Source organism: Diaphorina citri, unplaced genomic scaffold, assembly GCF_000475195.1.
Source record: "Diaphorina citri unplaced genomic scaffold, Diaci psyllid genome assembly version 1.1 scaffold1628, whole genome shotgun sequence".
NCBI classification, from domain to species: Eukaryota; Metazoa; Arthropoda; class Insecta; order Hemiptera; family Psyllidae; genus Diaphorina; species Diaphorina citri.
The window spans coordinates 57233-69602 of record NW_007379054.1 but is presented as its reverse complement, the minus strand read 5'-3'; the positions used below and the strand labels follow the sequence as shown (position 1 = coordinate 69602).

Here is a 12370-nt window from a genome sequence, read left to right as displayed (position 1 = left end):
CCTTTTTACTTTGAAGGGAAAAAAGATTGTCAATAGATTTCCCTCTTCCCTTCTTCCCCCCCCCCTGAACCTCCCCATCTTAAGGGTCCTTGTTTCCTCTCCAAATTATTTCCCTAATCCTGGATTTAAGCACAGGAACTGAGGTAAAAGAAGGAGAGAGGCATTCCTGAACAAAGGATTAGGCGCCCTACGCATTTCAGATGAATTGTTCACATTTTTTTTTCTTTTCTAAAATAGGTATTTAGAAATCCGGAAAAATCATTCAAGCCGTGTTGCTGTCGAAATACAGGGTGGTTACTATAAATAAGGGCGGCCCGAACACCGCGGCACCATGCACGACTACCAGCTCGGTGCGTCGGAGTTCGATGCCGGCGACGGCCATGTTTTCCAAGCTCAAGCACGGGGTGGGGGGAGGGGGCGGGGCCTCCGGATACCTGGAGAACAATGCGATTGGTCAATATTTCGAGATTGGGAAGCACGTGTCGAGTGCCGGACCGGAGATGGTGTGGAAGATACATGATGGCGTGCGACGGTCTGATGGGAAGGTAAGTCAAATAAAACATTATATTACAGTAGAACCTCGATTATATCAACCTCCATTAAATCAACTCTCTATTATTTCAACCCCAAAAATCGAGGTTTTTCCCTATCTTTCAAGGAAATCCGACTTTATCAGAGGAAGAGATCATTGAACGTGTTCAAATGATGAGACTAATGAGTCTAATGACGAAGAAAACAATATCGAAGACGTGTTTTTGTTTGTTTTATGTAATTTCAAAGTAAAAGCATATTATTCCCCTATTTTGTTCTTTTGTACCAATAAATTTGGCCCTTTTTTCATTGTTTTATAGGTACGAAATTTCGATCATTTCAACTTTTATACCCTCGGTCCCAATTAGTTGAAATAATCGAGGTTCTACTGTAATTATTAACCTTTTAAAAGACCATGTTACTACAATGCTGAAGCCGTAGGTGCTCAGTTTAATCTGAGTAAAAGATTTCATCTTTTTAATGAAAATAATTCGAAAGAAAAAGTACCTACCTAGGGAGGTACATAATAGCAACCACATAAAAATACAAATGAAGCTAATAAATAGGTACTTACTTCATAACCCACATGCTTACTTCAGCTTTAATAAAAAAATAATAAAATGTGAATTAATAAAATAAATATTCAATAGGTATTCATATTGAATATTTATAATACCCCCCCCCCCCCCCCCCCCCCCCCCCAATGCACCATTTGCTGATATAATAAATCAGAGCACCCTCTGATGTTACATGAAAAAATATTTATACATGTTAATCGGTAAATTTTCCATTTTTATTTACTACCTATCTACAAAAAGACAAATCATCTTGATTTCAATATTGCGTTAAATATTATACTCGGGTAAATAATAATTATATTAGTTAGTAATAAATAACTAACATTAAAATAGCAATTTGTTTGTCTACCGTGGAAACTTACCAGTACCACTCCAATTGTTGGACAGTACCCACAATTTGTTATTAGATACTTTCAATTACAACATTTTATAATAGTAGGTATTACATTATTTATCATTATATTAATGGGAGTAACATTCTAATCCCATTGTAAGGTACTTACCTACCTTCAGTTTTGTAGTTAATAAATTTTATAATGGCAACTTTTAATGTTCCAAGAATTTATGAACTATTTATGTTCCAAGAACGTATTTTATGGGATTTATTCCTTACGGGACAGTTTATATCGACCATGATAAATGGGCGCTATCTATCCAAGGCGTTATATCTTAGGTAGGCACTTGTTGATTATTAATTTATACTATACTCCCAATTTAACCAAAACCGGACTAAATAAATACAATAACAGACAGAAATTATTATAGACAAACTTGGAGCAAAATCGCCGATATAAATTCGTTTGTTCAATAATGCAGATATCTTTTTCAGCTAAAATGCAATGATGAACTTGAACTAATGATCTTTTGGTCCCTGAAATACAAAGAGATACAAAGGATTACAAAGAGATACAAAAGATTACAAAGTCTTAATATACGTATTCTCATTATCACGAAGGATAAGTTTCTGCGATGAGGGTTTGAAATTAATTTCCAATTTCATTTCAAACGGAAAGGAAATTGAAAAACTTGTGCTTGTTTCAAGATGGAGAAAGATGACTGAGTGTGGGTGGATATAATATTGGATAAATATACCCGGGGAAAATATGTAGAGAGAGAGGTTGAGGGAGAGAGAGGGCGATGAGGGTTTGAAATTAATTTCCAATTTCATTTCAAACGGAAAGGAAATTGAAAAACTTGTGCTTGTTTCAAGATGGAGAAAGATAACTGAGTGTGGGTGGATACAATATTGGATAAATATACCCGGGGAAAATATGTTAGAGAGAGAGGTTGAGGGAGAGAGAGGGAGAGAGGAAGAAAGAGAGAGAGAGAAAGAGAGAGGGAGAGAGAGAGATTTTGGTTTTCTTAGGGAAGAGGAGGAGTGGAATTTTGCTTTTTTGGTTCCTACATTTTTGAATGAACGAAGAATGTTCCAAGTTTTACGTAGCTCGATTACTGTGAGTTGAATTTGTCCCTTTGTCCACCTGTTTGTTTGATTAATTTATCATACCTAAAGCCCACTCCATTCGGACGATAGACTCTGGTCTCCTTTTCCCACTTTCTACTGTCTGACACTTCTGACAGACTACTTGACGGTCTGAGTGGTGAGTGGTGGGCAGTAGCGTAGCGTGTATGTATGGCGTGTATGGCGGCCATACAACTCAAAAGTTCACTCTAATGCCCATAAATATTAAGCGGTCAAACTTTCTTGACTTGGCGGGGCGGAGCGCTACCGCGCTCCTTAATGGCATGTACCTACTGTGATGGGACTTGGTAGACTTGTGCATAAGCCCTACAAGGCCCTACACTTGAATTTAGACCACGCTACGCCACTGGTGGTGGGCATAACTCCGAATTTATGAACTATTTATGTTCCAAGAACGGTTTTTATGGGATTTATTCCTTACGGGACAGTTTATATCGACCATGATAAATGGGCGTTATATATCCAAGGCGTTATATCTTAGGTAGGCACTTGTTGATTATTAATTTATACTATACTCCCAATTTAACCAAAACCGGACTAAATAAATACTATAACAATAACAGACAGAAATTATTATAGACAAACTTGGAGCAAAATCGCCGATATAAATTCGTTTGTTCACTAATGCAGATATCTTTTTCAGCTAAAATGCAATAATGAACTTGAACTAATGATCTTTTGGTCCCTGAAATACAAAGAGATACAAAAGATTACAAAGAGATACAAAAGATTACAAAGTCTTAATATGTATTCTCATTATCACGAAGGATAAGTTTCACCAAGTTTTATTACGTAGCTCGATTACTTTGAGTTGAATTTGTCCCTTTGTCCACCTGTTTGTTTGCTTTATCATACCTAAAGCCCACCCCATTCGGACCGTCTGATAGACTCTGGTCTCCTTTTCCCACTTCATACTGTCAGACACTTCTGACAGACTACTTGACTTTCTGAGTGGTGAGTGGTGGGCATAACTCTTGCAGGAGTTAAACGGTTTTTTGTCGGATTTCTATGAAGTTTGCCAAAAAGTCGGACATCTCAATTTGCCAAAAATGTTTTACACATATTGAAAAACACGAATGGAAAGAACGAGGTTGTGAAAGATGAGCTGTAAATAATAATAATAATAATAAAAAACTGCCAAAACCTTTGCACTTTGCAAAAGTTGGACATTGAACGATTGGCCATTTTTAGTCCACCTCGATAATAGATGAAGTCATCTTGACATGGACTTCTTAAATTTTGCGAAAAAAGTTGAAAAGAGCTAAGTTGCTTTCAGCAAGAACTGAACAGGCTCCAACTTGAAGATTGAAGTATAAACAATCGAAGAAAAACTTTTTAATGTTCCAAGAATTTATGAACTATTTATGTTCCAAGAACGGTTTTTATGGGATTTATTCCTTACGGGACAGTTTATATCGACCGTGATAAATGGGCGCTATCTATCCAAGGCGTTATATCTTAGGTAGGCACTTGTTGATTATTAATTTATACTATAGGTACTCCCTTACGGGACAGTTTATATCGACCATGATAAATGGGCGTTATATATCCAAGGCGTTATATCTTAGGTAGGCACTTGTTGATTATTAATTTATACTATACTCCCAATTTAACCAAAACCGGACTAAATAAATACAATAACAGACAGAAATTATTATAGACAAACTTGGAGCAAAATCGCCGATATAAATTCGTTTGTTCAATAATGCAGATATCTTTTTCAGCTAAAATGCAATGATGAACTTGAACTAATGATCTTTTGGTCCCTGAAATACAAAGAGATACAAAGGATTACAAAGAGATACAAAAGATTACAAAGTCTTAATATACGTATTCTCATTATCACGAAGGATAAGTTTCTTGCTTTTATCATCAAACTTCTCAAGTTTAGTTCTATCAAGATTATTCGGAGCTTAGACAAGGTCAGAAGGACACAGGGGCTGAGATGAGGGACATACTACGAGATGGGCATGCTACGACACAGACAACGAGTCCAGGGTAAAAATTTCTACATTGCTATACGAAATAAAATCGAGTCTTTGAAAAATGTTCTGGGGTCTACGCTACGAAAAGTCTCCCAATTTGGTCTTATGACAGATGGTTGATCAAATTTCAGATCTCATCCAGTGAAATGGGCACAAATAACACCGTACACAGGCAACGATCTGTAGAAAGACCAAATTGGGAGAAGTGTGTATTGATTGGAAACGTTTTTTTTTTTTTTTTACGGCTTTCTTTTAAGTGGCAGGGTTCTCCTAGAGGAGCTCTTCCACCCAACCACTAACGTTCCCTTCTAGGGCTAAGTAGGACTCCGTTTGTGGTTATGTACCGGGTTGAGATGAGCTCGGACTAGGTGAGACAGGATAGTGTTTCTACAGTTTGGCATGGGAGTGGTAACAGGCAAGTTTACCAACTTTGCCTTCCCCAACCACAACCTCAGCCTCAGGTACAGAACCACAACCTCAGCCCTTCCCTAATAGTTTACATGAAAACGTCCCTGATAGGGTTGTGTAGGTCTTGAATATTAGACAATATCATGGCAGATTATTTGGAACATAATAGACAATATCCCTTGCTTGTTGCTTGAGAACATTTGGAACGATATTATCACAGGATTATTTTGAAAGGTCGAACAGACGAGAGAATATCAGATAGGGCTGTTTGCTTGTTTGAAAACTGTTTGCTTGTTTGGAGGGTTTGGACAAATTTTGGGATACAGTCGAACCTGAATTATGAAGAAAGTTGGTATTTAAATGATGACAGCTACCTACTTTGAATTGAATTATAACATGACCTAAGATATAGGATACATAATACATTATATTAGATTATGACAACTTTTAATTCTAATAATAGAACACGTTCATTGTATCATAATGTCATAAACAGAGACAACCACAATATGACGTTTATTTTTCCAAAATATGACTCTAAAAATATGACCTTTATGACCTTTATTTTCCTCAAATATGACATTTATTTTCCCAAAATATGACCTTTTCCGTAAAATAAAATAAAAAAAAACCTTATTTTTAATTAAAGAGTAGGTAAATGAGCTTTATTTTTGTTATTTATTTATTTGTTGTATAAATAACAAGATAACAATAATAAATAACTCCTGTCACTTAATAGATAGGAGTCCATCCTTCCTTGTCAAAGTCCTGCTGCTGTCCAGAATGTATGTTTGAGATCTTTTTCACATCCTGCCAGCCACAGTTTCTTTCAAGGACAGCCTTGACCTTTTCATTAATTTTCTTTCCTACATTTCCTGGATACACTGTGTCTTCGATTTTCCTCATCTCCTCCACACATGTTATTTATAATTAAAAAAAAAAAAAAAAAAAAAAAAAAAAAAAACGGGAACCGCTCGGAATGCTTAAAATATGACCTTTTTTATGACCTTTTAGAAATTTTTGGCATTTTATGACCTTTTACGAAAAATAGCTAAAATATGACTAAATAGTATGATGTCATGACAATATGACATTTGGTTGTCTCTGGTCATAAAGAATAGGTAATTATTTTGAATTTTATATGATTTAGATTAGAAATTGACCATTGTACAATGTACTTTCATGTATCTTATGTGCAAATAAAACGTATATTCTATTATATTTTATATTCTATTTGAGGAAATGTTCGAGATCTCTTCAGATTTTGTTCAAAATATCTTTTAATAATTTAGGAGCTGCCTTAGTAGTTTTGAGTTGTAGTCCCGGTTGGTGACATCTTTAGAAATTTTTGTAAACTTCTAGGTTTACAAAGAAAAGAAAGAAAAGTTTTGCGACTTTTTAGATTTATGTACCTACTTTTATGCATTGACCTGTCAAAGTTTAAAGAAATCCTGGAAAACAAAGATGGCGCCCGCCTTGAGATTTTTTTTTTATTTCTTATTTTGGTAGGTAGGAGGAAAACTATAGCCAACACGCCAACTGCAGTGATACTAAACTTGTCCTGGCTTGAACCCTGTTAGACAAAATATCAGAAACCCTAAAACCCTATATAAGACAAAATATGAGCAACCCTAAACTCTAAAAACCTCCCTCAACCTTTTTACTTTGAAGGGAAAAAAGATTGTCAATAGATTTCCCTCTTCCCTTCTTCCCCCCCCCCTGAACCTCCCCATCTTAAGGGTCCTTGTTTCCTCTCCAAATTATTTCCCTAATCCTGGATTTAAGCACAGGAACTGAGGTAAAAGAAGGAGAGAGGCATTCCTGAACAAAGGATTAGGCGCCCTACGCATTTCAGATGAATTGTTCACATTTTTTTTTCTTTTCTAAAATAGGTATTTAGAAATCCGGAAAAATCATTCAAGCCGTGTTGCTGTCGAAATACAGGGTGGTTACTATAAATAAGGGGCATACTATGATTACAACGGGATGGGGCATGCTACGACACAGACCAGATTTATGATTTTTCGCTCTCATAATATGTATGGGAGCTTTATGAGGGCATCATCATTGATGTATCTGTGACGAGAATGTGTTTCCCCCCCCCCCTTTTGTCGTACCTAATACATATTATTCCTACCTACGTCACGCACCTACATACCTCAGAAAAAAAATCTAGAACAGCTCCACTAATTTTTGAAGTCTTGCGTATTGCATAGTCATTTATTTACAGGGCGTTCATACAAATTGTAACCGATCAAGGGAACATCATTAACACATTAAGGACGGCAGCCATTATGCATGAATTACCCTCCTACCGGCTGAGATTTGTATGGGAGACTCCGGTCACACTCTAGAGATGCACGCCGTCCCCTAGGAAACTGAGTCTATCTAAGTCTATAGAGAAAACTGAGCGTGCATCGTGAGAGACTCGCAGAAATGGGTATCTCACTGCATTGAGATATTTATTTCCGTTCACCACGGCCTTATACTTCACGGTATCCAAGTCCTATGAATACCACACGGTTCGGCAGAGCCTGCTCTTTAATTGTAGATAGAAAATTACATTGTAGCATGAATCTTGAGGGGCTCACAGTGATTTTAAGAAAAAATGGGTGTCACCCTCTAGAAATGCACGCCGTCCCCTGGGAAGCGGTACTGTGCATCTCTAGAGATGCACGCCGTCCTTAAACCGTAATTTGTTCAGTGATAAAATTAAGGAGCGCGATAGCTCTCCGCCCCGCCAAGTAGTGGAATGGAATGGTGCTTATTTATACTGCTCGCATAGGACTGAAAAGTCCCTTTACTCCAGCAGTAGGCTAGCACTATTATTGTGGTCAAATTCTCAAATTATATTTAGGATAAAATTTCATAGCGTGTGTAAAATGGATGTACCTAACCGTTAAAATATGTAAAAAAAAAAAAAAAATACCTCGGCTGGGATTGAACCCACGCCCTCCTGTTTACCAGTCGAGTGCCTTGACCACTACACCACCGAGGCAGGTTTTAGAATGAAATGAAATCAGGTAAACCGGTAAACCCCCAACAGGTTAGGTATCTACTAGGTATCTATACACGTTTCAGCTTTAGGCCCAGGGGATTTACTTCTGAAATCTCTCATTTCAACATGCAAAGCTACCCCAGACATGTGTGCCAAAAGGAAGAAGGGGGACTACACGGATAATAGGTAAAACAAAATGAGGCCTTACCTTTGGGAGGAGATACCTTACTCACCAGTATTTCCAATATTTTAATATCGACAGTAGATTATATTGTTGTTGTTGTTTTTGTTGTAGTTGTTGAAACGGCTGGCTTCCTCCCATCCTGTTCCTCTCTCTTCGATTTCGGTACGATAAGGTCTCCGTTAATACAGTTCCCTCTACCAAATCTATTAAAAAAAAATATACAAAAAAGTGACTATTGGAGATCTTGTCCATTATTATAGAGTTGTCACTAAAACTTTGGGACACCCTGTAACCGTTGGCCACAGTACAAATTCAGCCCTCTATAAATCACCTAGCACACATTACATTGGGCAATGAAAGTTAACAACCCCCAGAGCTCTATTGCAAAAGCTTGCTATTTTCAGTGCTTACTTTCTGCCATTCTGGTGATCTTCCAGTATCGATTTTTTTCAACGTACGGTACTTTCTGTTAGTACGCTTTCTGCTTTTTTCAATATTTTTTTTTTTTTGGTATCCTGTTCCTCTCTCTTCGATTTCGGTACGATAAGGTCTCCGTTAATACAGTTCCCTTTACCAAATCTCTTAAAAAATAGAGCTTTGAGGTTGTTAAAATCTCTTGAAAAAAAATAATAAAAAAAAGTGATCAATTCTCTTTAAGAAAATAATAAAAAAAAATGACTATTGGAGATCTTGTCCATTATTATAGAGTTGTCACTAAAACTTTGGGACACCCTGTAGCCGTTGGCCACAGTACAAATTCAGCCTTCTATAAATCACCTAGCACACATTACATTGGGCAATGAAAGTTAACAACCCCCAGAGCTCTATTGCAAAAGCTTGCTATTTTCAGTACTTTCTGCTTTTCTGATACTATTTTCAGTACTTTCTGCTTTTCTGATACTATTTTCAGTACTTTGTGCTTTTCTGATACTATTTTCAGTACTTTCTGCCTTTAGGAAATTGTTTGTCTGAGTGGAAAATCTTTTAATTGAAACAGTTGAAAACACCATGGACAGTTGAAATTTTCTTTTTGTATGGGGTTTTTCTTGTTTGGGGAATACCCACCCATTTTATGTACTACCAATAGGTATGTAACTGTGTAGGTAGATAGCTGCATGAGTATTTTAGCCGTCAGAGCCCATTTTAATGTGCTCGATTCCATTTTAAATAAAACTAGGCTTCGGGTGACTTTTCTAATCATTGAAAAAGGAATTTCACTAGGGCAGAAACAATGAAAAATAGAATGTAATACATTTGTAATACGCTAATACGTTTACTTGGGTGAATGTAATACGAATGTAAAGTTATGTAATTCAGTACTTTGCTTTTCTGATACTATATTTGCAGTACTTTCTGCTTTTCTGATACTATTTTCAGTACTTTCTGCTTTTCTGATACTATGTTTGCAGTACTTTCTGCTTTTCTGATACTATTTTCAGTACTTTCTGCTTTTCTGATACTATTTTCAGTACTTTCTGCTTTTCTGATACTATATTCAGTACTTTCTGCTTTTCTGATACTATTTTCAGTACTTTCTGCTTTTCTGATACTATATTTGCAGTATCTGATACTATTTTCAGTACTTTCTGCTTTTCTGATACTATATTTGCAGTACTTTCTGCTTTTCTGATACTATTTTCAGTACTTTCTGATTTTCTGATACTATTTTCAGTACTTTCTGCTTTTCTGATACTATTTTCAGGACTTTGTGCTTTTCTGATACTATTTTCAGTACTTTCTGCAACGTATGTACAGTTCTTTTTGCTAATTTCAGTAGATAATTAATTAATTACCCATATTCTGCTCTTGGTTATACTTTCTTCTAATATTTTCAGTACTACCTAATTTCTACTACATAGTTCATTCATAATGGCTCGTTTATAGTTGTGCGTTCCAATGTATACAAACATTCCTTCGTTCAGACCAACTAGAAATGAAAGAAAAATGACCGAAGCATGACCGAAGCATGAACGTTGCTTGAACGATAGTGTGACGAATCTTTTTGATCGGACCGTTACCGGACCGTGACTGGAGACTGGACCTTGACTGGCACTATAGTGTGAATCAGGCTTAATAGTCTGATATGATTATCATTATTTTGATGGATTTTAATTACCTTTACCTATAATACCTATTATGTCTTTTAGAACTAGCAATAAAATAAAAATTCAATTTTCGTTGAACTTCATTAAGTTCATTTCACGAAATGTAGGGGAGGTAGGGTTAGGGTAGGGAGTAGGGTAGGGACTTGATGTGTCCGATTTTTGAATTTGGTCATTTTGGTCAGAATCGAATCGAAATCTTACATTATAAGAAAGAGATCCATTCACTCCATTCACAGTTCACAGTTCATAGTTCCACACTGATCGCTCTATCTCTAGAACCACAACACCTAGAAAGCTGAAATTTGGTAGGAATATTCCTTTTATGGTCTAGGTGTGCAATAAGAAAGGATTTTGCGAAAATCTAAACCGATCCTGAGATATGATCAATTTTTGATCGCTGAAATCTCCATAAGAAATACACAGAGTGCAGAGACTGCGGGATAGAAAACTTTTCCTCGCTCGCCTAATATTTGAGTTTCGTTTATGTTTTTAGTTTGATAACTACAAGTTCGGCCATGCCTTTTCCACAAGTTTGGCCATGCCTCGGGATGAACTAGCGGGATTCCGGAGCGAAGCGACGGAATTCAGCTAGTAAGTTTATAACTTCCCCTTTTGAAAATCTCATGATACACCACTGTAATTTCAGTACTTTCTCCTGGGTTATACTTATACATTTCGCAAATGTCTTCCCACCGCCACAATAACTGAAAGGATCAGCAAATGGGTTCAACTCGAACATTTTGCTCATGATAATAATTTACAGCTCTGCAAATTTTACAAACAGGAGAATAATTGTAATTGGAATTGCTAGCGAAAAACACAATGGTAAGCTGTTTGTGTCGGGGAATGTTATTTGTGTTGCTCTTGCCTTTCAACTACCAGGGGCGCCTTTCGGAAATGAATATTTTTTGTCACATATCAGAAATAGAAAAAATAAAGAGGTTTGATAGAGGGAACTGTAACTGCTAAGATCTTACCGTCCCGAGATCGAAGAGAGAAGAAAGACAGGGTAGGAGAAGGCCAGCCATTCCGAGAACGAACATTCAGTATGAAATCCATATCGGGCGGGAATCGAACCCGCGGCTCAGCGCTTACAAGGCAGACGCGCTACCAAGCAAGTTAACTAGGCTGGTAAGAAAAAAGTTTCTCTCTAGTATGAAAGTGTTTCCAGCAATGTCGATCGACCCGACGTTACGTCGGTACAGTAGAACCTCGATCACTTCAACCAATTGGGACCGGGGTTAGTTGAAATGATCGAGGTTCTACTGTACTTTTTATTCACTGGATAAAGTCAAAGAATAGAACGTCGGAAAGCTCCCTTCGTTTAGGAGAGGAAGCAAAGAGGGTGTTAGCAGGAATTTGAGAGGGAGCAAAGAGGAAGATTCGCTACTTTGCTTAGGATTTTGCTTTCCCATTGCAAAGCTTACCGTGTTTTTAGTTCGCGATACAAAAGCAAAGCAAAGAGCATACCTACCTAAATAGAAAACAAGAATATAAAGCACGAAAACAAAAGTGGGAAAAAATCAAGAGTACCTACTTTGTGATGGAAAAACAAGTTTTCTTCTCTCTCTCTTTCTCTCTCTCTCTCTCTCCGCCTCTCTCTCTCTCTCTCTCTCTCCCGCTTCTACCTTTTATTACACAACTGACCCAAATAAACAGAAGCAAACACAATAAAATTTATAAAATCCCTTGTCTTCTTCTTTTTGTTCCTTTCTCTCTTTCCCTTTTGTGTCTTCCATTTACCTTCTATGCTTTTCTCTTTCCTACCCCATTTCTTGTTATTCCTCCTTGCCCTTTCCCTTTTTCAATTTTCTCTCCCATCCCTTTTCTCCTTCTCTCGTCTGCTGCCCTATCCCTTGTTCACTTATGCTTTCTTCTCTTCTCCTTCTATTTCCCTCAGTCTTTTACTTCGTCCTCCTCTTTCTCTCACCAGTATCTTCTCTTTACCTACGTCCCTCAGCACCCTCTTTATTGGCTGTTGCCTGAATGCTATTCCAAAGCAGAGTGCTTCCGCAGGGTAAAAAAATGTAAAAAAGTTTCTGCCTCATTTCTCTCACTCAGCTCTCTCTGTCTCTCCCTCTTTCTTTCTCTCTTTCCC

General features: G+C 37.1%; 1 protein-coding gene across 1 annotated transcript in view; it reads left to right on the top strand.

Moving 5' to 3' along the window:
- Positions 1–380: 380 nt before the first annotated feature.
- LOC103516651 (SCY1-like protein 2) overlaps positions 381–12370 on the top strand; it is a gene marked incomplete at its 3' end in the record, with an annotated part of 67294 nt that continues 55304 nt past the window's right edge. The window contains exon 1 of the mRNA XM_008481633.1: positions 381–545. Within this exon, the coding sequence (XP_008479855.1) occupies positions 381–545 (165 nt within the window). The remainder of the gene's footprint in view (positions 546–12370) is intronic.